We start from the raw sequence: 24,514 nt of genomic DNA on the forward strand, positions 1-24,514 counted from the left end.
GTCCGGCCCCTGCCAGGCCAGGAGTACCAGCCCGGCCCTAGCTCGTGGAGGCACGAGGCCCAGCGATGCCGCCCTGGAGCCCGGCCGGTGGCCCCCACACCCCCTCCAGACCATGAAGGGAGCAGAGGCATTCCAAGACCCCCAGTGGATGCCCAAAACTGCAAACAGTGTGAACCCTATGGATGCTCTATCTTTTCATAGACACACATACCCACAACAAAGTTTAATTTATGAATTAAGCGCAGTAAGAGGTTGACAGGTAGTACTAATATATAGTAGATTGTTATAATTGCTCTAATAAGAATTCTGTGACTGTGGTCTCTCTCTCTCCCTCTCAAAACAACTTACTGTACTATACTCCTTCTGTGATGGGAGAGGATAAAAGGTCTAAGTGAGGAGATGCAGTGAGGGGAGGGACACAGACATTGTGACATAACATCAGACTGTTATCAACTTTTCTGATGACGCATCAGAAAGAGGATCACCAGCTTCCAGAGCACGCTTGACCTCAGCGTGAAACCTCGCACAGTGAAACCATGGATATGGGGGCACTACTGGATGTTGCTGTGCATCTGCAATTAGGACAGGATTCGGCAGGGAAGGCCTGTCCCAGTTCCACATGTGTCAGCTGAGGCAGCTCAACTGCAGCTAGAAGTTGTGATTCAGAGGTGGCCCACTCCTCTGGCTGGGGCTGCAAATCAGGGTGCCTCTGTTCCCTTCCACCGGCTGCTTGGGCTTTCCCACAGCATGGTGGTAGAGTTCTAAGAGCAAGCGTCAAAGCAGAAACAAAAATAAGTAGTACACACAGGGAGTAGAAGCTGCTAGTCTCCCAAGGTCTGGGCCCAGAAACTGTCTTAATGTCCTTTCCTCTGTATTCTACTGTTCAAGCAATCACAGAGCCCAGATTTAAGGGACAGGGACCTAGACTCCACCTCTCCATGGGAAGAGGATCACAGAGGTTTTTTTTTTTTTTTTTAATTTTTATTTATTTATGATAGTCACAGAGAGATAGAGAGAGAGGCAGAGACACAGGCAGAGGGAGAAGCAGGCTCCATTCACCGGGAGCCCGACGTGGGATTCGATCCCGGGTCTCCGGGATCGTGCCCTGGGCCAAAGGCAGGCGCCAAACCGCTGCGCCACCCAGGGATCCCGATCACAGAGGTTTTTAAAGCACCCTGCACTTCATCTCCCATTACTGTCCCCCCTCATTGGACTTTAGCCACATGGGCCTTCCCTGAGGCACTTTGAACCTGTCAAGCATGTTCCCACCACAGGGCCTTTGCACTTTCTCCTCTTTCTGTTGCTTACAGCAGGGCCTCAGTCAGTAACTATTGTTGAAAAGTCCTCTCTGTAGCCAGAGGGCTCTTTCTAAACACACACCACGTTAGGCTCTCTTCCATGCCTATAACCCTCCCTGCCCCCCAGTTGTCTACCTTCCCTTGACCACACCATCACTCACTCTTCTCCCTACCCCATGCTCCTCTCAGAGCCACAAACCCCCTCCTTCCACCACATTGTCCAGCCCCACCTCACATGCTGGGTCCTCTGCCTCATCCATCTCCTGCTCATCCTTTAAGACCAAAAGCCACCTCCTCCAGGAAGCAGTCCCAGATCTCAGGCTGGGTTTAACACCCCTCCCATACCTGCACAGGCCCCTCCATACCTTGGACCCCTGCACCAGCCCTTTATGTTGTACAACCTGTCTCACCCAGGGTAGGAGTTCCTATCTGGGCCCAAACCAAAGACGGTAAAAATCAGCCTCCACCCACACCAATTTGTGAGGGGGAAAAAAAGCCTTTATTGATAAATAGTTTACAATGAAATAAATAGAGTGACAGTTTGTTGGGGAATAAAAACTCAGGCAGAACCTCAGTGTCTCCATCCCAGCTCTAGCTCTCAGTCTCTGTCTTCCTACTGGCCAGTTTGGATGAGGACGACTTGGTGGGCATGCCAGCCCTCCTAGGGCCCCTGGGGGCCTCTGTCTTCCTGGCCAGGTGTTCAGGCAGCGTCTTAGACCTGCCACCATTCGGAGCAGCAGCAGCCTTGGCTTTAGGTCCCTCCTTGGCCGCATGGGCAACGACTTCTTTAGGGGCACGGTTTTCCTTCTTGGCTGGAGAAGCAGCACCATTCGTGCCCTATAAGAAAGCAAACCAGGAACAAGAAGACAGAGTGGGGCAGGATTGGGCACATAGTGTGGAGCTCACAAGAAAAGGGCTGAAATCCCAGTGGGCTCCAAGAGGGTGGAAGTCTGGGTGACTTTGGACAAGAGACCCCATCTCTTAAGTGTGAAATGAGGGTGATGATCCTCAGAGCATCGGAGGGCCAGACAGAGGTGAACTGTGCTTTGTACAAAAGCAAATTACCCCCTTCTCCATGGAACCTTCCAGGGGCCAGGTGTGCGACACCCAAGCTCGCGCCTGCTCAGCAGGGAGACCCAGACCAGGGGAGTCACACAGACACCCACCTTGGGGATGGTGGATTTTGAATTCTGACTCCCAGCTTTTGTTTTCCTGTGGGTCTCACCACCTGTCAGAGGGCAGGGAGAGCATGTGGGAAGGAGCCCTTTCAGGAGGAGCTGCTGGCCTCCGGGAAGGGAGGACCAGGGCTCCTCACTCTGACACTTATGGGCTCTGCAGCCTGGGGCAAGTCGGTCAGCCCCTCTTAGCCTGGGTGCCCTGATCTGCAAACTGCGGGCAACAGCATCTCTCTCATGGGATGGTTGGGGGATTAACTGGACCGAGGAAGACCATCTCTCACCCTGAGCAAGACACCAGGCAGGCTCTGTGTTCACCTGCACCAAAGACCCCTAACTCAGTTTATTAGTCTCTAGTCTTCTGCCTGTCTTCCACATAGCAGCTGTGATACATTTTAAAATATACCCTGTACCCTAGGCTGTTCCCTGTTCGAAGACCTTCCATGGCTCCTCATTGTCCTCCAGATACATTCCAGGCTCCCAGCTGCCCTTCACAGGCTCCCCTATTTCCCACACTGCACACAGAACTATCTGCACTTCTGTGCATGCCTCTGGGCAAAGCTTTGCACCCTGGGACACCTCCTCCAGGAAGCTTCTCCTGACTTCTCTCAGTTGAGTCAGGCTCCTTCTCTCTCTAGGCTCCCCCTTCCCTAAACCTACCCTCCCACATCTACCAAGAGTTCCCCTACTCTCCAGGTCAAGCCAAGCATTCAGGCACACTTGCTAGATAAGGAACCTCCACTGGAGAGCAGGCCCCTCCCACGCTCCCACCTCATATGCAGTGGCTGCCGCAAACCCCTGTCCCCAGCGCTCCTCTCACCCCACTCACACACCTACCTTGGCTATTCCTCCTGCCTTTGACCTTTGACTTCCCACTGGGCCCCGTGGCCCTGGGAAGGGCCTGCGTGGCCTTGTCTGGCTGTTGGGAGACCTTCCTGGCCTCACTCACTCTTGCCTCTTGGTTTTTGGTCTGGCTGCCTTTCTTGGGAGCCTTCTCCTTGGCTGTACCTGGTTTGGGAGGAGCAGTCCTCGCCTCTCCTGGCTTCCTGGGTCCCCTTTTCACCTTGTCTGGATTGGGAGGGTCCTTCTTTGCCTCCTTTGGCTTCTTGGGGACCTCCTCCTTGCCCTCACCGGGTCTCCTGGGAGCAGTCATGGTGGAGGTCTTCCTGGGTTGAACTTTCCTTTTATGCTTGGGAACCAACTGGTGGAATAGAGAGAAGTTCTCAGTGTCTCATACCCCAGGACCCTACACGAGGCTCAGAGAGGAAGGCTTTGTTCCAAAAGAGGAGGCAAAGTCGGGGGGGGGGGTGGGGGCGGGCAGATGCATGACCACTTCCTAAATGCCTGATGCCGAAGACACATTCTGTCCTTGTATTGCTCTTCAAGGGAGGGGTGTTGCTCCTAAATAGGAGCAGAGTGGAGGGGAACCCGAGTCTCCTAGACACACCCTAGGTTCTCTTATGTACAGGCACACCTCCTCCGCCCCACTCTAGCCCTGTGTCTAAAAGTCTCAAAGCCAGGCTCCTGGGAATAAACTGCACAGCACACACTAAGTCCTGACCCCAGATGCTCCGAGATGCTCATCTCTGAATCTCTTTTGACCTCTCACCCCATACCTCTTCCCATTCATTGTGGCTCTGACGCCCCCTCCTTCTCCCACCTAGGCCCTGCCCCCACCTCATGCCTCACACCTCCATAACTCCCTACATCTCCCTTTTGCCTCTCGGGTGGACCTTCCAAGTCAGATAGCTCAGAGTTCACAACTTTGCAACTCGGCCAAGTGTTCTCTTCTCCCACTAGCCTCAGTCTTCTCATCTTTACAATAGGGCCATCAGGGAGTGGGTGAGAGGCAGGGCAATTCGAGAGCCCCAGGCAAACAAGTGGTCTCTGTCCTGCTAGAGCCCACCTCTAATGATGTTGCTCCCTCTGCCCCCAAAATCTCATGGCTTCCTATTACCATCAAGACCAGAAACCACCCCTGCTCCTAGCACACATGTGCACACGCGTGTGTGCACACGTGCGCGCGCATGCACACACACACACACACTCTTAGCTCCATGACACTCCAGGCTCCTTCCCTGTCTCCCCTCCCTTCAGCCCTCTTTCCTGGCTGGCTCTCAGGCCCTAGAGCCTAACCCAGCCATGAGCACCCCCAGTGTCTACCTCCTCAACTCTCCTTGACCCCACACTGTGCGTCTGGCCTTGCCATAGCTACGTCCAGCTCTGGCCCTTGCCTGGGAGTTCTACGAGGACGGAGCTGTCCTCAGCTACCTGGTTACCATGGGGACTGGAACATGGCAGTTGAGAAAGTTCCACAGTGTTCTATGGTTACTGTAAGAGCAACTGCCACATGCCAGGGCACAGCAATGCCAAGACAGACCCCATGTCTGGGTCCCTGAGATTTCCCTGGTGGCAGCTGGCAGTCACAATGCTGGGGTTCAATTTTGTGCCCAATCTGCCCTCAGCTCTAGGTGGCCCTGAATGCCTGCCTCCCTTCTGGGACCCTCCCCTTGGAAAGGGGAGGATGTTGTGGCTCTGGGAGGTGCCAGCCCTGGTTTGGAGACCCGGGGTTTGGAGCCAGAGGGCACGAGGTGCAAACCCAACTGTGACCTTCTAGACCTCCTGGTTGGGTGTGCCTTGTCCGTTGTGAAGAGTTCCAGGGAGCTGCTGTGGGTACTCGGGACCCAGAAGTGAGCACAATGGACACAGTCCCTGGTCACTGAATGCACGTGACAGGGATGAAAGTGGGCACAGCAGGGGAACTGGGCCCCTGCAGGGTCTCAGGCGAGGCACACCACTAAGCTCCCTGGAGGAGAAGGCATCTCCGAGAAGACACAAGGAAGACAGGGAGAGAAGGTGGGGAAAGAAAAGCCTCTCGGCGGGGGCCAGCACCCAGGGCCCGGGGAGGAGTCGGGAGGGAGGTTCCCACTCTGGGGCCCAGTCTCTCCCGCCCTGGCCTCCCCCAGCCCCACTGTCCAGCCCAAGCAGGCTCACTTTGAAGCTGCCGGTGGCCCCCTTGGCCTTGGAGTTGGTGGGCCTGACAAGGAGGCCGCGGTGCATGCCAGTGGCCAGGGCCTGCTTCAGCAGGTACTTGAGCCGGATGACATCCACCGTCGGGTACTTCTGCAGGATGTAAACCTTGATGGCGGCCACCGAGGTGCCCCGGCGCTGCTCTCCCGCCTGCAGCGCCTCCAGAACCATGCGCAGCACGGGCGGGTGACGGCGCCCCACTCTGACGACGCCACGGCTCGGGCCTGCGGATGGACGCGGCGTCACCTGGAGCCCAGACAGCCCTCGGGCCCCATCAACAACAGACACGCCTGGCAAAGCACCTGCTGGGCACCGGGGCTGGGGGGCAGCAGGTCTGGGGGATCGAGCCCACCCCAGGTGGGCACCACTGCCCGCCGGCCTGGAGCAGCCCGAGGGGAGGACAGCCCGCTGTCGGCCGCGGTCCCCAGCGAGGGTTTAGGGCTGGGCACACACCAGGGGCTCCATAAAGATTCACTGAAAGAATTAAATGGTCCTTTTAGAAAACAAAATAAATCAGGCCAGTTGTCTAAATCTAACTACCGTAGTTTACAGGAAATCCAGGGGCTGGCGAGAGGGCCATGGGGAGGAAATAAGCAAAATCCAGACTGTGAGGAGCGCTCCAGGACACACAGCCCAGCTTCTTCTACAAATAAACAAGGAGGAAAAGAAAAAGTGGGAAGGGGCCCTACGGATGAAAGAGACTGCAGAGCCCTTTCAACCAGATGCAACGTGGAATCCTTGGCTCAAACTCAGAACAGGACTTCTACCAACTAGTGGTGGTGTGGGTGTGTGTGTGGGGGGGGGCAACCAGATAAATGTGAATGTTGGAAATATTTGGTGATATTAAGGATGATATTTTTTCAGGTTTGCTGATGGCATGGTAGTTATTTGCAAGAGGCTCTTATCTTTTAAAGGTAACTATTGAAGGCAACAGAAGCAAAAATCAACTATTGGGATCACATCAAACAAAAGGTTTGCACAGTGAAGGAAATCATCACAGAAGGGAAAGGCAGCCTACTGGATGGGAGAAGGTATTTGCAAATGCTGTATTCTACAAGGGGTTAGTATCCAAAATATATAAAGAACTCCTATAACTCAATAACCAAAAACACCAGTCTGAATAAAAAATGCACAGAGGATTTGAATAGACATTTCTCCAATGACAGATCACCAAGAGGCACATGAAAAGATGCTCAACATCATTCATCACCAGGGAAATACAAATAACAACCACAATGAGATAGCACCTCACACCTGTCAGAAGGCCTAAAATTAAAAAAGACAAGAAATAGCAACACCTGGGTGGCTCTGCAGTTAAGGGTCTCTTAATCTCAGCTGTGGTCTTGATCTCAGGGTTATGAGTTCAAGCCCTGTGTTGGGCTCTATGCTGGGCATGAAGCCTACTTAAAAAAAAAATAAGATTAAAATAACAAATGTTGGTGAGGCTGTGGAGAAAAGGGAACCCTTGTGTACTGTTGGTGAGAATGTAAATTGATGCAACCACTCTGGAAAACAATATGGAGGTTCCTCAAAATTTAAAAATAGAGCTACCCTACTGTTGAGCAGTTCTACTTCTACATATTTACCTGAAGAAAACAAAAGTTCTAATTCAAAAAGATATATGCACCCCCCTATGTTCATTGCATATTATTTACAATAGTCAAGATATGGAAGCAGCTCATGTCCATGAAGAGATGAATGGATAAAGATGACATGGTATGTGGATTCAGTGGAATATTACTCAGCCCTAATCTTGGCATTTGCAACAACATAGGATAAACCTAGAAGATATTAGGCTTAGTGAAATAAGACAGAAAGAAAAGACTGATTTCACTTATATAGGGTAACTACACTTAATAATGGTAAACATTTTGTAACATATACAAATAACAAATAACACACGGGATGCCTGAGTGGCTCAGGTCATGATCCAAGAGTCCTGGGATTGAGTCCCACATCAGGTTCCCCGCAGGGAGCCTACTTCTCCCTCTGCCTGTGTCTCTCCTTGTCTCTCTGGGTCTGTCATGAATAAATAAAATCTTTAAAAACAAAACAAAACAAAAAACCAAATACTAAATCACTGTTATATACCTAAAACTAATATAATATTGTATATGAATTAAAAATAGTTTAAAAAAACAAAGATGGGGCACCTGGGTGTCTCAGGCAATGAAGCATCCGACTCCTGATTTTGGCTCAGGTCATGATATCAGGGTTGTGAGATCGAGCCCCATGTCTGGCTCTGTGCTGGGCATGGAGCCTGTTTGGGATTCTTTCTCTCCCTCTGCTTTTTGCCTCTCTGCACCTTCCCTGCTCCTCTTTTTCAAAAATATAAGAAATAAAAATTTAAAAACCAAGATAAATGCGGGACTATCTATAGGTGAAATGATAATAAGCCTGGCATTTGCTTTGAAATAACACGGTGGGTAAAATAAGACTAGTTAGGATCTGATAAGTGTTAAAGCTGGATGATGGGTGCATAGGGAAGGGAGTGTGTGTGTGTGTGTGTGTGTGTGTTGGGGGTGGTGGTGGTCAATATACCACTCAGTCTACTTTTGCATGCATTTGGAAGTTTTCATACATAAAAAGTTACAAAAGAATCCCACTCCTGGGTATGTATACTCAAGAGAAATAAAAACATATGTTCAAATGAAGATTTGTACACAAATGTTCATAACAGCATTGTTTATAATAGCCAAAAGTAGAAACCCAAATGTCCATAAACTAATGAATTGGATAAACAGAACATGGTATTAGTCGTAAAATGGAAAATCATCCAGCAAAAAGAAAAAATGAAATACATCCTTGAAAACACGCTGGGGGGACGCCTGGGTGGCTCAGTGGTTGGGCATCTACCCTTGCCTCAGGTCATGATCCCAGAGTCTCAGGATCAAATCCCACATCGGGCTCCCCGCAGGGAGCCTGCTTCTCCCTCTGCCTGTGTGTGTGTGTGTGTGTGTGTGTGTGTGTGTGTGTGTGTGTGTGTGTGTCTCATGAATAAATAAATAAAATATTTAAAAATAATAATAAAACATGCTGGTATAAGAAGTCAGTCACAAAGTCACATGTTGTAGGATGTCATTTACACAAAATGTCCTGAATGGCTAATAATAGACAAAAAGTAGATTAATGGTTGTGGGGTGGGGGGTGGGGGTGTGGATCGTGGGTGGGAATGGGCAGAGACTGTAAGGGGTACAGGTTTTCTTTTGGAGGATGAAACTATTCTAACTCCACTATTGCCTGTGGTGATGGATACACAGCTGTGAATATACTAATAGCCACAGTACCCTTTAATGGGTGAATTATCTCATATGTGAATTGTTGAGATCTCAATTATCTGTTTTTGTTTAAGTTGCAAAAGAAAATAGGATCAAGGGGTGAGAAGCCCTCAGTCACTAAAGACACATAAAAGCGGTCTAAATATCAAAGACCTAATTTAAGTGTGGTGATTAGAAATGTTGGCTTCTGATCAATTTGCAAAAATTAAAGACTTTTAAGAAGGAATCAATTGGCATATATATATATATATATATATATATATATATATATATATATGAGTGTGTATGTTTATATATACATATATGTTTTAATACTTGAGAGAGAGAGAAAGAACACACATGAAACCTGGGGGGAGCGGCAAAGAGAGAAGCAAGCTCTCCACTGAGCAGGGAACCCAACGTGAGGATCTATCCCAGGACCCCAGAGATCATGACCTGAGCTGAGGGCAGCTGCTTAAGCACTGGAGCCACTCAGGTGACCCAAATATACACACACACACACACACACACACACACACACACACACATTTTAAAGTAGAAAAGAAAAAAAAGCAAAAACTTATAGAGACCTAATCCAATTCAACTATTGCTGCCTCCTGACCAGGAAGAGCTCCATGTCTGGGAATACTCGTTTTGGGCCCAGAGCTCTTGAATGTGTGGAATCCCTCGTCAGCCACACCCAGGACCTTGGGAGTTTCACTCTCCTTTCTGGGCCTCAATCTTCCCATCTGTACAGTGAGGATGGAGTCTCTAAAGAAATCTGCACACTCCCAACTGCAGCGTCCTCTGGCCTGGCCTATGAGGACAGTTCTAACCACCCCCCTCCCTCCCCCAAGCCAGGCCCTGTCCCAGGGAGCCACCCCAAATCTCCTGCCTCCTCGGGGTTCCTACAGCTGAATTCAGTCCTCCTTCTGCATTATTCAATGCCTGCTGTATCTCAGCATGACCAGAACTCACAGCTCCCCCAAACTTGTCCTCCACCCTCTCTCCCACAAACGGCACCCACTATACCTACCCAGACCCCCACGCAAGAACCTGGAGGACACCCTGGATCTCCCATCGCCTTCACCACCACACCACTCCACCCTTTCTTCATGGGTTTCTCCCCCCTCTATCCCAAGGGCCCCAATCTCCTTCCCTCTGCACCTTACCTCCCTCATCTCCCCACTGTCCTCAGCATAAGGGCCCAGCTGGAGACTTGGAGGCTCAGTGTGGCAGGCCCTGCCCCTCCACCCTTCCTGCCCTGCCACTCTGCCCCTGGCCAGGGAGGGGCCTGGGACTCCCTGGATGCTTCCCCCAGCCCCCTTGCCCCTGGGCCTCTGCTGATGCTCTTCCCTTGCCTGGGTGGCCTCTGTCCCCTATGGGCACTCTGGTAGCTCTCACTTATCCTTCCAGGCCCACGCAGCACTGGGATTTGGACACCTGCCCTGACTTCCCAAGCCAGAGTGAGGAACTCTACCCCAGGCTTCAAAGCACCTGGAACCCACCCTCCAACTTTTCCTCTGAAGGAGCCTTTACTCACACTCAGAACACTGCTCCTACTGTACCCTCCTTCTCCTGGGTGAGGCTTAACCCTCCTTCAGGGGTCACCTCCTCCAGAAAGCTTTCCTTGACCTCCTGGAATGGGTTAGTGGCTCCTCTGGATTCCTACAGCCCTCTGTATTCCCGACAGTAAAGCACATGCCAACATTATCAAATGGCATCTATAAATAAAGCAGTCTTGCCCTTCAGACTGGGAGCTCCTGGAGGGAATGAACGGATCTATCTATATCCAGAAAAACTCTGAGGCATTGTTTGTGGACTGAAAATTGGGATACAGCCTTAAATCCAAGGCCCAGCCTTATATCAAATGCTTGCTCTTTGTTGCTAAACCTCCAACTAGCTGCCCTGCAGCCGCCAGCCCTCCCCTGACAGGAAATGGGCTCCAGCTGGGGAAGCCCACTTTGCCCTCTCCCACTGAGCTGGGCCAACCTCAGAACCCAGACTGGATCTGGCCCTTGCCATCTCGGGCATCGGCTCTTCTGTCCAATGAGCATGTGAACTCAATGGCCTCTAGGATGGGTGCTGGGGCCAGGCAGGCTGAGGACGCTGGGTGGCACAGGGAGGTTCCAGGACACCCAGGGAATGGGCTCCTGAGGAGCTGCCTCCTTTGCCTACCTGGCTTTTCAGACCCAGACACCACGGATGACCCCTCTGTAGAGGTTGAGGAGGTTGAGGAGGTTGAGATGTCACTGGAGGCAATGCTCCCAGGAGCCATTGCACAGGCAGATGCAGACACAGATGCAGATGGTCAGACCCCTTCCCAAGGCGTGAGACTTGCACGCCTGCCCATCCTCTTATATATCAGCAGCCCAGCCGCATCACTCCAATTAGCCTCTGATTGGGCTGGGAGGCTCTGAGCTGCTGATTGGGGCAGGGGGCCTGGAATGGGCACTAAAACCTGCCTTGTGTGCTGACACACCAGCCTGACCACCCACTCCTCTGTGACCTTGGGTGAGTCAATTGATTTCTCTGGGTCTCAGGCCCATGGCAAAATGATGGGTGCTGAGATGCTTGATCCCTCCTGTGCCCTTTGCCCCCACAGCGCCTGGAGATGCTGATGGGAAACTAGGCACACCTGGGTTGTGGCCTCCAATCCCACCTGCCCCAATGCCACTCCTGTTCCCAGGCTACTGCTGACCTTGGTTTCTCAAGAAGTGGCAACTGAAGGCAGGCTGCTGGGGTTTTCCAGGAGCAGACACCCCAGATTAACCTGTGACCGACCTTCTTTTGTTTTGCTTTATAAGAAAAAAGTTTGAAGGGATGAATGAGCAATTTTTACTTTTTAAAAAACTATTTTATTTATTTATTTTTTTTTGAGAGAGACAGCAAGAACACACACGAACAGGGAGGAGAGGCAGAGAGAGAGGGAAAAGCAGACTCCCCTGATGTGGGGCTCCATCCCAGGACCCTGGGATCATGACCTGAGCTGAAGGCAGATGCTTAACTGACCGAGCCACCCAGGCAACTTGAATGAGCAATTTTTAAGTAAGCTTACCTAGCAAAAATCTCCATAAATTAGTAAAAAGGACAAAGGATATGAATAGATAATTCACCAGGAAGGCTGAAAACACAAGAAAATATTCTCAACCTCCTTAGCGTTCAGGAAAATTCACACTGAAACAGTGATAAGATACTATTTTCCCATCAAATTAACTAAAATTGAAAGCAGTGTAGGCAGGGATGCAGGGAGCCCGGCCCTCAGGGCTTCCCCCAGGGAGGTAAATTGGGGTGCAGCCTGCTTTGAAAAGGTATTTCCTTGAACTCAGCAACTTTACTTCTCTGCCCTAGGAGTGCATTAGTCAGAAAAGAAACAATTGATGCATTATCTGGAAAAGAAAAAAAAGAGAGAACTAACTTCCAAATGAATCCCTCAAGGCTTGGCTGAACTACTGCTTCGTGCAGAATAGTGTGCAGCCATTTGAAGTGTGAGGTGAATTAAACCAAACAGGAGGTGGTACTTCACACCTGGTAGAATGACAGATATTTAGATATCTACCGATGCTGGGTGTCTAGTGCGTGAAGAAACACATAGCTGCTGGGAGAGTAAGCTGGAAGCCACTCTAGAAAGCAGTGCAGTGACATCTAATAGAACTAAAGACAGATTCGTGCCACATCGCACCCATAGCACTCTGGGGATAAATATGAGCGAAACTCTTACACTGATAGACAAGGATGCTCACTGCAATCCCACCAAAAATTCTAAACAACCTAAATACCCACCAGGAGAAAAGTGGACAAATAAACTGTGGTCTAGTCACATGGTGGCATAGTATACAGCAGTGAAAATGAGTGAACCAGAGCGGCACCTGGCTGGCTCAGTCAGTGGAGCATGCGGCGCTTGCTCTTGGGGTCATGAGTTCAAGCCTCATACTGGGTGTGGAGTCTAGTTTAAGTAAATAATTAATTTTCAAAATGAAAATGAATGAACCCAGAATGTGTCTATGGAATATGCTGCCCCCCTTCTTTTTTTTTTTTTTTAAAGATTTTATTTATTTATGACAGACACAGAGAGAGAGAGAGCCAGAGGCACAGGCAGAGGGAGAAGCAGGCTCCATGGAAGGAGCCTGATGTGGGACCCGATCCCAGGACTCCAGGATCACGCCCTGGGCCGAAGGCAGGCGCTAAACCACTGAGCCACCCAGGGATCTCTGCTCCTCCCCTTCTGAGAAGAGAGAATGCATGTGTGAGTGTGCGTATGTGTGGGTGTACGCACATGTGTTTGTGTATAAGTGAAGGCACAGAAGAAGGTCTGAAAGGATTCACACCAAGGTAATAGCAGTGCTTACCTCTGAGGAGGATGTAGGATTTGGAGGGGACAGGTTCAAACAGATCTGCATTCTTCTCCTGGTAGTCTCTTTATTTTGGGGATTTTTCCAGGGGACTCTCCATGACCAGATGTCTGGATTGAGGGAGGTGGTGGCCATCAAAGTGTTCTAAAGTGAAATCAGATATCACTCCCCCGCCTAGCACCCTTCATAGCTCCCCACTGCCTGTATGTGGAAGCTTGACCTCTTGAATCCGCCTTATGGACCCCCTTTCTCCCTGGAACCCCACAGTCAACCACTGTGGCTCTTGGAATGGGCTAGATGCTAACAGCTGGGCTCTCCTTCTCCTTTGTGTTTCTTTTATGTGTGTGTTAGATGGATGCAAAAACAGCCCCAATTTCTCACCCCTGCCTGTCCATATCCATGTCCATTTGCATGTAACTTTGCAGCTCCTCTCATACTCCTTGTGACTTGCTTTGATCAACAGAATATGGTGGAAGTTCCATGTGAACAAGCCCTGGCTAGCCTGCTGGATGTTCAGAGGCCCACAGCATGGTCACTCCTGTCACCCAGCCCACAGCTGGTCCACCAGTCAAACCTCCAGTTGACCACAGATGTTTTCATGAGCCCAGCAGAGTTTGACCAAGCTGAGTCCAAATCAGAAGTCCAACCACTTTGTTGACCCACAGAATCACAAGCAACAATACATGATGTGTTGTTATAAGCCATCAGGTTTGCAGGTTGTTTGTCATGCAGCATAAGTTAACTGATAGAGTCTACCTACAAGGCCTTTCTTTACCCTCACTCACCTTCTCTGTATGGTTTTCCATTCATCCTTTTGGACCCAGTAGAGCTCTGAAAAGCCCCCCACCGACCCCTTAGGAGGTGAGGACCCCCTCCACTGGTTCCAGCAGCCCTCAGGACCTCTAACACCCTGAGTTACAGCTCTCCCACACTAGCCCCTGAGTTTTGGAGGGCCCCAGGGGTGGGCAGGGCTGTGTCTGTCTTGTTCCTGGTGCCTAGTACAGTGCCTTGGCACACAGTAGGCACTCAGCACCCACTGCTGTGGAACCCCAGTGCCAGAGCCCAGCCTGGCCGAGCAGAAGAAGGCCTGAGAACCATCTGCAGGAACCATGTTAGAGCAGGAGACAAGATGAGGCAAAGAGGCACATGGTGCTGGCACAAACAGGGGCAGCAATTTTGATCACATTGTGGGGAATTTCCAAGAATTGAGAAATAGAGAAAGACTCAGAGATACAAACATTCCCACGAGCTTCATATGAAACCCTGCTCCTGGGCTGTGCCAGGATAGAGCTTTGCATTTGGAGGAAAGAAGTTCTAAAATGTGCTGCAGATCTAAAAATTCTTCTTGAGGATTGCCTTTTTACAGGGAAATGATAAGTGTGAGGATCAGACTGCTGGAGAGAAGAAGGGCTGCTCAGTGCACTTATGTGACTCCTACTGAGACCGGTAGGGGATTTAAGTCCTGCTGACAACTGTTTTACCATCATCAAACGTAGAGTGGGGGGTCTCCTCCAGGTGAACTTTCTCATAGGTCTAAAGATTATAGTTCTACTTTTTGGAGCAGCAATAAGGTGTTTGTTCTGTGTAACGCTAGCCCCATGTAGCATCAGGGCATTTGTGACTTTAGTCAATAAATGCATAGAAGGCAGGGCAGAAATAGTAATAGCCATCACGTTCTATGTCCATGTTTTATATTCACTATTTTATTTATACATGAAGAAGCTAAAGTTCAGAGAGGACCTGGGCTGGAACCCAGAAACCCTCCGTGTTAGTGAAGAAACCAGCTTATAACTCCAAAACAACAGTGGTTGAAACAAAAAAAAAAAAAAACCCATGAAATCATTCTCTCATGAGACTCTTCAAGTGTAAGTTGTGGAGGGTGGGAAGGCAGCATGGGAGATCCAGCCAGGCTCCTTCTTGCTTGATGCTGTGTTGTTCTCTGCCCACAGATTCCCCCTCAGGACACAAGATAGCTGTTGTGGCTCTGGTCATCATGACCACACTCCAGCCATTAGACAGGAAACAAGAGAAGGGGAAGATGCCTCCATTCTCTGAAACATGCAACCCAGAACTGCACATACCATTTCCGGTTATACCCCCTCGGCCAGACCTTAATGTCCTGCCACTGCAGATGCAAGGGAAGTCGGGGGAGATGCAGTCCTGTGCTGAGTGGCTAGGAGCCCAGCTAGAACTTGGAGTGATATTACTAAAAGAAGGAAAGGAAATGAGTATTGGGGGCTGTTAGCACTTGCTTCCACCTCTTCTGAGGCTTCTCCATTATTTTAATCTCTTGACCACCACTCCAGGGGCTGCTCCTTTGAACTTGGTTCACAATTCTGGGAAGGAAACTCACATTTATTGAGTGCCTACTGTGCACTGCAGTTTTCATAGCAATAATCTCATCAGTCTCTATAGACAATTCTACCAACTGGGATGAGTCTCCTTTTTAAAGCTGAGAGGCCTGAGACCTAATCAGGTTGGGGGACATGGTCTGAGGTTGCATGGCTGGGAAGAGCACCCACTGCTTCTCTGGGAGCACCCTGGGGGGGGCAGGAGTGCATGTCTCTGCTGGGGGGCATGGGGTAAGCTGCCATCAGGTTTTGCTGACTTGGTGGTGCTGGAGTGGGAGGGTTGGTTCAACGCTCTCTCCTCCAAGAGGCAAGATCTAGGTAAGAGCTCTGTGTCCTTGAGGCTGACCAGGTCACAGACCAGAGACTTGCTCCCTCCTATCCATCTCTGAGTCCTCTGCGCACCCTGGCCTGGGGTCTGCTTCCTTAGACTGGGTTGAGTGGACAGATATGAGTGTATACAACAGGCATTCCATAAACCTGATGCTACCTGGAGCCTGGAGATGACGTGGGTCACACCCTCAACCCAACCTAACCTAAGTCGGCAGCTCTTTGCCTTTATACATGGCAAGTGCCCCCAAAGTGGCTGTCACATCAATTATAAATTAAAAAGGGAAAGAGAATTTTCTCTCTACCAGGATAAAAGAGACTTTTCTGGTTTGAGAATAAATTTTTTTCTCTGGATGTGAGGCTGAAACAAGCATATCGTTTCTCAGAATAAGTGGGCTGAGGTGGGGCAGTGAGGACACAGGGCTGCCGGCCACTGTCCCTTCCACTGCCACGCCTGCCCAACACCCTTGACATGGAGAGTGAGACCTGGGGGATCAGCCATGGGAATCTTCTCCTTGGCATCCACACTGTGGGAAGGAGGCCTGGTGGAGCCAGACATCACCCACTTCGTGGTCAGCCCCTCTGGGCCACTGTTAGCTCTGCCCACCCTGTCTCCCGCCCTCCTCCTTCTGGCAGCCAGGTATTTTTTGGGCTCCTTCCAGTCCCCACCCTCACTCAGACCATTTGGTTTATTTAAAGCTGGGGGATGATCAGGTGACCTACCCCTGGCCAATCAGAGGATGAATCCCCCTTGTAGCCTGGTGATGGGTTTTGGGGTGAACAGCTGACCCTGGCTGGCCAATCAGAAGATGAATCCCCCTTCTAGCCTGGTGATGGGTTTGGGGGTGACCAGCTGACCCTGGCTGGCCAATCAGAGGACAAATCCCCCTTCTAGCCTGGTGATGGGTTTAGAGGTGACCAGCTGACCCTAGCTTGGCCAATAAGAGACCTACCCAGGGAACTTTGCCAGAACTGTGAGGAAAGAGCAGCTGACTTTGTGAGCTGCTTCCCGAGCCTAGGACTTGCTGGTAGCCCTTTCATGCCACCTCTTGGGAATAGTCAGCCTATGTGTGGAGCCAACACAGAGAAAAGCATAGCCGGAAGGGGAGATACAGAAGTCTGATAACATCTGAGTGCCTGCATCCAGCTGTGCCTGAAGCCCTGAGCTTTTTGTTTACAGAAGCCAATAATTTCTTCCTTTTGATTCAGCCCTATTGGTTCAGAGTTCCTGCGACTTGTAGCTGAAGAAATCCTGACTGACATCCACTTAGGGAGGCAGAGTAAAGAGGGGTCATAGTAAAGAGCCCAGCTATTACCCACTCCAGCCCCACCATGACACTGAGGACCTTCCATCTCAGGCTCCAGCCACCCTTTGCCACCTTGGAGGTTGAGGGTAACTCTTAGGCCTATATCTCCATCCTTGTTTCCCTTGCAGAGGATGTTCTCTCGGTAAGGCCTCCTTCAGACTGAGGCCCAGGAATGTCAGAAGTCTCCCACCAGCTGCAGTGCGCCAGGATGTAGGCTGGCCACATGAAGCTTGCAGTCCTCTTAAGCTCAGTGTAAGATTCCCCTTTTGCAGATAAGGAGACACAGAGAGATGACAACTTGCTTGCAGTTTCACAGGCCACCTGGGTCTCTGTGACTCCAAAGTTGGGACTTTTCTCATGCCCAGGTCTGCTCTCTCTACCCCGCACCCCCAGGGGGCTCTGCCGGTTGCCCAAACCCAGCATCCTGGGGGTCAGGATCAGGTGGATGCTGCCCAATTTCAGTCCATCCTGCAGATGAAGAGCTTGAGAGCAACAAAAACCACCACCCTTAACACCAAGTATAGGAGCTGAGCTTTTAATGCCCCAATTTGCTTAGTCTCCAGGCTGAGCCAGGGAGAGCTAGAGCTTCGTGTTTTGGTTATGTGGAGGGGGGGCAGTTATGTAGGCAGCTCGATTCAGATGCCCAGAGTTCTGGCCAGCTTTGCACCAAGGACTCTCCAGAATGGAGAATGGAGTGGAGCTATTAAGACGGGCTCACCCAGCAAAGGAGCTGGAATCTGGGACCTGTGAACATCCCCAGGGAAGGTGAGTCCATCTGAATTTCCTACTTTTTGTTTCTAAGCTCTTTGAGACAAGGGTGACACTGGGGAATCAGCTCTTCATTAAATGTAGGCAGGTGAATATGGCTTCTAGAAGCTCCAAGCTGGCCCAGAGTTGCTGTGGCCTAGCTGCCGGGCAGGAGAGTGGGTGGTTTGCAGAAGCTGAAAGAAAGGCTTGTTTCTCCCTAGGCTGTATCGGGAAGGGGAAGCACCGGGCCTGCAGCTCCATGCCAGAGGTGAGACGCTGGGCCTTGGTCCAGACTCCAGTGCCCTGACATTTTTTCAATCCTGATGACTGCGTTTTGTGTTCCCTTGACTGTCCCTCCCTACTGCCCAGCCATCAGTCCTGGTCTGGCCTTGACTCCTGGCTAATATTAAAAATTATGCTCAGGCTGTATGCTCAGGGCTCTGCCCGATCTCAAAATGGTCACTATCAAGAGGAGATGATCATATTAATTAATTATATCGATATTCATAATGTTAACTACAATCTGTACAGCTCTTTACCATTTACAAAGTGCTCACACATGCACACACACTGGCGCACACACACACACACACACACACACACAAAATCTTGTTTGATCTTCCACAGCAGCCATGTGTTGGCAGGGCCAGGGATTTGGGATTTCCATTTTTCAGGGAAAGAAAGTGTTTCCAGGGAGGGAAACAACTGTTCAGGGTCATCAGCTGAGGGTGAGCTGCTGCTGCTAAGGTGTTTTCAGAGGATAGATATGCTCTCCCAGCCCACTCATTCCTCCATTCATTCCTCCATTCATTCCTTCCCTCATCCACCTAGCATTTATTAAGCACCTACTGTGTGCCCCACTCTGTGCTAGACACTTATCCCTAAGCTGGGACACTTTTCCAGAGAGCAAGAGTTCTTGTGTTCCTGAGAGATGAGTTGGGGGGAGTAGGGGCAGAGATCCCACTGGCCCCTGGGAACTCGACTCCAGATGGAGCATCCTTGCCGAGTGGGGAGCCTCATCTTTCTCTCATTAATTCTTTTTTTGTTTGTTTTCCAAACTCAGGGAAACTCTGTAACCTGGTTCCGACAGGACTGACTCCTGTGGGGCAGCTGTGGCTGGGGGTAGGTGTAGGGAATGGGAGACTCCTACAATCGGCCATAGAGTCCTTGGCAGGGCTTAGGCCGGTGCCACCTGGCTGGTCTCCGTCTTGGAGGCGCTGGCAGAGGCCTCGTCGTCACCCAGTGGGTTCTTGCCACAGCAGAGGGTGGTGATCATGCAGTTCCGGAACTGGAAGGCAAGGGACATGAGTCAGGGTCAGGGTCCACTGAAAGTGTGTGTAGCAAATTGGGGTGGTTGGCAAAATTTGCCTCCAACCCCTTCCCTGCTTCTGGCACTCAGAGGGTTCCACTGCCCTCTCAAGCCTGGCTCCCTGGAGGTAACTTAGTAAAGCACATGTGGCCCCACCCCAGAGATGCCAGGGACCGAACCCAAGGGGGTGTTGCTACTGCTGACATTCCGTGATGCCCTCTGTGTGCCAAGGGCTGTCTGTAAGTATCTTATTTAGCCCTAGAGTTTGGGATTTTGCCCTCTCTAGGCATGAAGGCACTGAAGGCCAGAGAAGGGAAGTGACTTGCCCAAGGGTCACAGAGCTAGAAAATAAGAACTGAGATTTGAACCCGATATGCCTAGCTCCAGAGACCATGTTTTCCCCACTGGATCATGTATTCTGCAGAGAAGTCACTGGTTGATGTTAAAGAACTGCTTTATCCCTTCATCCCTCAGATTAAGACTTAGCTCCTTGTTCAGCTTTGTGGAGACTGGCACCCATCCCCAGGCTTTGTGGAGAATGGCATCCCATTCCCAGGCTTAGGACTTAGTCTATTTGACTTTTAAAGTGGGCCTCCAGAACCATCTGGCCTGGCGCATCTCATCCTTGAGCCAGTCTCAGAGACACCTGGAGGGCTTGTTAGAAATGCAAATTCCTGGGCCTACCGTGAGCTTCTGATTCAGCAGGAATCTGCATTTTTCCCATATGACTGATGCCCTGGGGGATGCCAGTTTCCCTGTCTGGTTTTGCTGGTGGAATGACTGAGGACACGGCTTGTCCTCCACAGTCAGTGCCTGAAGCCTGGGGCCCCTGGACCCGCCTGTCCCACCAGCAGGCACCTGCTTGTTCATCATGATATAGATGACAGGGTTGTAGATGGAGGAGGACTTGGCGAAGAACGCCGGGAGGGTCATGAAGATGGGGCCAAAGTCGGAGCCCTGGTGGGTGAAGATGTAGAATGCCACACTGGCATAGGGCACCCAGCAGATCAGGAAAGCGATGACCATGATGATGACCATGCGGGTGACCTCCTTTTCAGCCTTCTGGGTGGTGGCCGATTCCTGCTGCTGGGCAGCTGCCTGCAAGGATACAGGGCCTGCTATCCAGACTCCTTTGGGACAGGAGCTGGGCTCAACCCAACCAGCACATGTGTCCCCAGCACCCAGCACAAGGATCATACCTCCTTGACTGTGAAGACGAGCTGTCCATAGCAGAAGAATATGACAAACATGGGGATGGCGAAGTGGACCACGAACATGTAGATGACGAAGGACTCATTGTTGATTTCTGGCTTGAGTGTGTAGTAGTCGATCCCACATGAGCACTGCATGCCCTCTGGGATGTACCTGAGCACCAGAGGGGGGTGAGACAGGAGAGGGTGTAAGGGAGACCCATGCGTGAAGGATCTGGGAACAGGCCGCAGTCGATCAGAGCCCTGGCTCTGCCAACACACCTGCTGTGTGGCTGGTCTTGCTGTGGGCCTGCTTTCCCTCTCTGTAAAATGGGTATGATAAAATATCTGCTTGGCTACATGACTGTGAGGATTAAATCAACGGAGATGAGAGATTCAAATGCCCTTTGTGAAAACAGTGTGCTTTGGTTGTATGGAGGCTGTGGTATCACAAGATGGCCCAGTCTCTCACCTAGCAGAGCCTATACGCTGCTGACCTGCGTTGTGTTTCCTCACCAGACATGCTGCTCCCAATGGCCAGAGACTAGGCCTCAGGCTCTGCAGGGCAGAGGTTGGTGGGAGAAGGAAAAAGCTCCCAAATTCTGTATCGGAGGCAGTTCATACAAACCAAGTTCTTACTAACAGGGTAAAAGTATTTTCTAAGCCAAAGATGGGCACACAGAGTAACTAAGGGATCTTTGCACATTGCCTAGAAACAAGAGGTCAGGATGTTTCAGTGATTTCAGAGGATGATGACAATGGTGTTCATTGGCTATGCCTGTGTGGATGGGACTGGGCAGAACTGGAAAACATAGGGAAAGAGTCTGGAGGGGGTGGGCTCAGATTCAACGGAACAAAAATTGACCTCGCAGGCTGAGAGAGGAGGGAGGGGAAGAGAGATTTCCTGGAAGCAGAGGGACACCAGGCCTCCAGGAACCCACAGGGTCACCAGTCCAGTTTCCCAAACCACTGTCCTCCTATCTCCCATCTGAGCCCCATTTGGGAATGATGGACTAGAGGCTGGACAGGACCTAGTTCCCAGCCCAGCCGCTACAATGTCACCACCTGCACTAGGCAGGCTCACCCTCCCTGGGTGCTGAGGCCCAAGGTCAGAGGGAACTGCCTATGGGGCAAAGAGGATTGGAATCTGGCCCTGGCTTAGTTGAGGATTAGGGGCACAGCCAAGGTGAAGGGTTGGGGCGTCTTGGATTCTCCTTGACATGGGGGCTCAGGAGATGGGACCAGCCCCCATAGCAACATTAGGGTCTGATTCTCTCTTCCCTTGCCCTAAACTCCTCCCTTGGGAGAGCTGTCAGGGTGGCCGTTTAGGGTAGGGGACATATAAGCTCAATGTCCAGAACCAGACAGCACCAGGTTTGAGTCCTGGGTGAGGGACCCTACAGAGAACCCCCCCCCCCACCGGGGACCCTTCTCTTTTGCTCAGTGCCATTACCTGGACCAGCCAGCGAGGGGGGGTGCCGCACAGGCCAGCGCCATGACCCAGGTGAAGGCGACACCCATGATGGCATGGTTCTCCCCAAAACGGAAGTTGCTCATGGGCTTACACACCACCACGTACCGCTCAATGGCCAGGACCACCAAAGACCACAGGGCAATTTCACCTGCAAGGCAGTCAGGGACCAATCAGTCAACACACCACCTACCTGGACCCCACTGCCTAAGGAGGGAGCACTCCTGGATGGGAGAGGTCGGCCAGGAAGGCAGCCTGGGGCAGGGCTGGGGCCAGGACTTGGGATGGAGATGGCTTGGACTCTGGGAAGAGGGGTGAAGAACCAGTCTGCGAAGGAGAATGTGCAGAGTAGACCGGGGTGACAGGCAGAGTGCCTGTTGGAGTTGGACATCCTCCCTCCCTCTTAAGCAGTGGCCTCTCCCACCTGGGTCTATGGGTCCCGCATCTCAGAGCCAGGAAGCTAGGGAATCATTTGTCCAGAGGAAGAAGCAGAAAAGAATGGGGAAATTTGGGGGTGCCTGGGTGGCTCAGCGGTAGAGCATCTGCCTTTGACTCAGGTTGTGATCCTAGGGTCTGGGGATTGAGTCCCACATTGGGCTCCCTGTATGGAGCCTGCTTCTTCTGCCTGTGTCTCTGCCTCTCTCCCTCTGTGTCTCTCATGAATAAATAAATAAAATCTTTAAAAAAAAAGAATGGGGGTATTAAAACATTACCCCAAAACTCAATGGGGAGGTTGGCCATAGACTCTATCAACCGAACCAGGATGTTTCTGAGAGACAAAGTGAACACTAAAAATTATTACTCCAAAATAATAATTGTAAACTGGTGCCAACCTTGCATGGAAGTGCCCACCTGTACATGGTACCCTCTCATCCCTGTCTTCCAGCCTTTTTGTGTGGGGAAGTTCTTCCCCTCTGAAGAAACTCCTTCCATAGGAAGGCATTACATTGTGTGGTGATCTGTAGCTTTGAAAGATGCTTTCGAGGGACGCCTGGGTGGCTCAGTGCTTGAGCATCTGCCTTCAGTTCAGGGCATGATCCCGGGTCCTGGATCGAGTCCCACATCATCTCCCCACAGGGAGCCTGCTTCTCCCTCTACCTCTGCCTCTGCCTCTCTCTGTGTCTCTCATGAATAAATTAATAAAGTCTTTTAAAAAGAAAAAAAAAGAGATGATTTCGAATAGTTTCTTTGGAAAAGTGATGAGGGTGCTGGAGAGACAATAGATCCTGTTTAGCAGCTGAGGAAAGTGAGGCCAGGAGAAGGGAAGAAACACATTCAGGGATGTGGCAGGGCAGTGACCAGGGCCTGGGTCTTCCGGCTCAGATCCAGGACTGGCCCCCCTTCTCTGGGACACACAGCCTCTCAGGCAAGCAGGAGAGAGCCTGGGGTGGCTGCAGAGCCTAGCATCAGCCAAAGGACTGCCCTGTCGCCTTGTCTTCTCTTTGCTTCACATGTCCAGGGCGCTGTCTCAGCCCCATTCCCAGGGAATCTCCAGCCATCACTGGGTGTTTGTCACCCTCAATGAACACAGATCACCCAGCTTCAGGCCACGAGACAGGGGTGAGACAGGGGTACCACATATAGACAGACCCTTCTCTGCAGGGTCAGATGGATGCCAGTGGGGAGAGACTGAGCACATTGCCCAACACAGGCAGAGTCCAGTCGCTGGAGAACTGATCATCTGTGTGCCATCCTGGGCTGAGAGCCCTGAGCTCAGGGATCCAACCTGTCCACCCCTATCCCCAGTGCCCGGCATGGGTCTGACCAGCACAGGTGCTCCAAGGGAAACAACATGGCCCGAGGGGCCACAGCGATGTGGGGTGGAAACTCCCCACCACAGTGTGGCCCCAGCAAGGCCATTGACTTCTCTCATGCTCAGATTCCTTGATGTAAAGGAAGAGAGCGACAGTGTCCAATGCCTGCCCTCAATAAACAGCCTAGCTTATCATCACTAACAGTGTATGTTGATCAAGTGGACACTGCTGGTGAACATAGCGGGGAGCAGCCCTCTTAGACACCATCCCCAAGTACGGGCTGTCTCTCCAGATCCCTCCACTCCTCCTGGCTCCCGTATCCCCCCACATCCCACCACTGAGACCCCAGCTCATACCGCCCAGTGTGGCAAAGAAGCCCTCCACATTGCATCCTGTGGGCCCGAAGACAAAGTAACCATGCAGAGAGGTGTAGAGGGTGGTGGTGAAGCCACCGAAGACCATGAAGAGGTCAGCCACAGCCAGGTTGAGCAGGATGTAGTTGAGAGGTGTACGCAGCTTCTTGTGCTGGACTGTGACGTAGAGCGTGAGGAAGTTGATGGGGAAGCCGAGCACGATCAGCAGAAACATGTAGGCAGCCAGCATGGAGAACTGCCATGGCTCAGCCAGGTAGTACTGTGGGTACTCGAAGGGGCTGCGCACCACACCCGTCTTGTTGGAGAAGGGCACGTAGAAGTTCGGGCCCTCCGTCCCGTTCATGGCTGCGGTCCTGGCGGCTGCCCCGTGGGCGGCTCAGTCCTAAGAGTGCTGCTGAGGCCTGAGCTTGGCCACCCAGGGCTCCGGCAGGACGACTTCAGGCTCTGACCCCCCCCAGGCCATTATAAAGTGACCTCCCCTCCCTAAGCTCCTGGCTGAATCAGCACCCGGGAGATTGGGGGCGTTATTAATCATAATAATCCCCACTGCCGCAACTAGGGGCCTAATTGGC

General features: G+C 51.3%; 2 protein-coding genes and 1 pseudogene across 2 annotated transcripts; all 3 read right to left on the bottom strand.

The window, feature by feature from the left end:
- Window positions 1-1,774: 1,774 nt before the first annotated feature.
- H1-8 (H1.8 linker histone) lies at window positions 1,775-10,440 on the bottom strand. Its single transcript, XM_072722443.1, has 5 exons — window positions 10,304-10,440; window positions 5,468-5,727; window positions 3,311-3,674; window positions 2,465-2,526; window positions 1,775-2,135 (listed from the first exon to the last, which is right to left on the bottom strand). Exons 2-5 carry the CDS (start codon window positions 5,672-5,674, stop codon window positions 1,890-1,892), a joined length of 879 nt encoding a protein of 292 aa, XP_072578544.1. The 5' UTR covers window positions 5,675-5,727; window positions 10,304-10,440; the 3' UTR covers window positions 1,775-1,889.
- Window positions 10,441-17,608: 7,168 nt separating this feature from the next.
- RHO (rhodopsin) lies at window positions 17,609-23,898 on the bottom strand. The gene is made up of 4 exons (XM_026016915.2): window positions 21,797-23,898; window positions 20,353-20,518; window positions 20,012-20,251; window positions 17,609-19,132 (listed from the first exon to the last, which is right to left on the bottom strand). Exons 1-4 carry the CDS (start codon window positions 21,898-21,900, stop codon window positions 19,022-19,024), a joined length of 621 nt encoding a protein of 206 aa, XP_025872700.2. The 5' UTR covers window positions 21,901-23,898; the 3' UTR covers window positions 17,609-19,021.
- On the bottom strand, window positions 23,333-24,285 carry LOC140594012 (rhodopsin pseudogene; annotated as a pseudogene).
- Window positions 24,286-24,514: the final 229 nt, after the last annotated feature.

Source organism: Vulpes vulpes, chromosome 9 (genome assembly GCF_048418805.1).
Source record: "Vulpes vulpes isolate BD-2025 chromosome 9, VulVul3, whole genome shotgun sequence".
Classification (NCBI taxonomy): Eukaryota; Metazoa; Chordata; class Mammalia; order Carnivora; family Canidae; genus Vulpes; species Vulpes vulpes.

Excerpts from the sequence above, each read along its gene's own strand:
- H1-8 (XM_072722443.1), bottom strand. The coding sequence starts at position 5,674 with ATGGTTCTGGAGGCGCTGCAGGCGGGAGAGCAGCGCCGGGGCACCTCG. Across the intron at positions 3,675-5,467 it reads GGGCCACCGGCAGCTTCAAA|TTGGTTCCCAAGCATAAAAG; the intron begins GTGAGCCTGCTT and ends CTATTCCACCAG. Across the intron at positions 2,527-3,310 it reads AGGCAGGAGGAATAGCCAAG|GTGGTGAGACCCACAGGAAA; the intron begins GTAGGTGTGTGA and ends GCCCTCTGACAG.
- RHO (XM_026016915.2), bottom strand. The coding sequence starts at position 21,900 with ATGAGCAACTTCCGTTTTGGGGAGAACCATGCCATCATGGGTGTCGCC. Across the intron at positions 20,519-21,796 it reads CCCCTCGCTGGCTGGTCCAG|GTACATCCCAGAGGGCATGC; the intron begins GTAATGGCACTG and ends TCTGGTGCTCAG. Across the intron at positions 19,133-20,011 it reads ATATCATGATGAACAAGCAG|TTCCGGAACTGCATGATCAC; the intron begins GTGCCTGCTGGT and ends CTTGCCTTCCAG.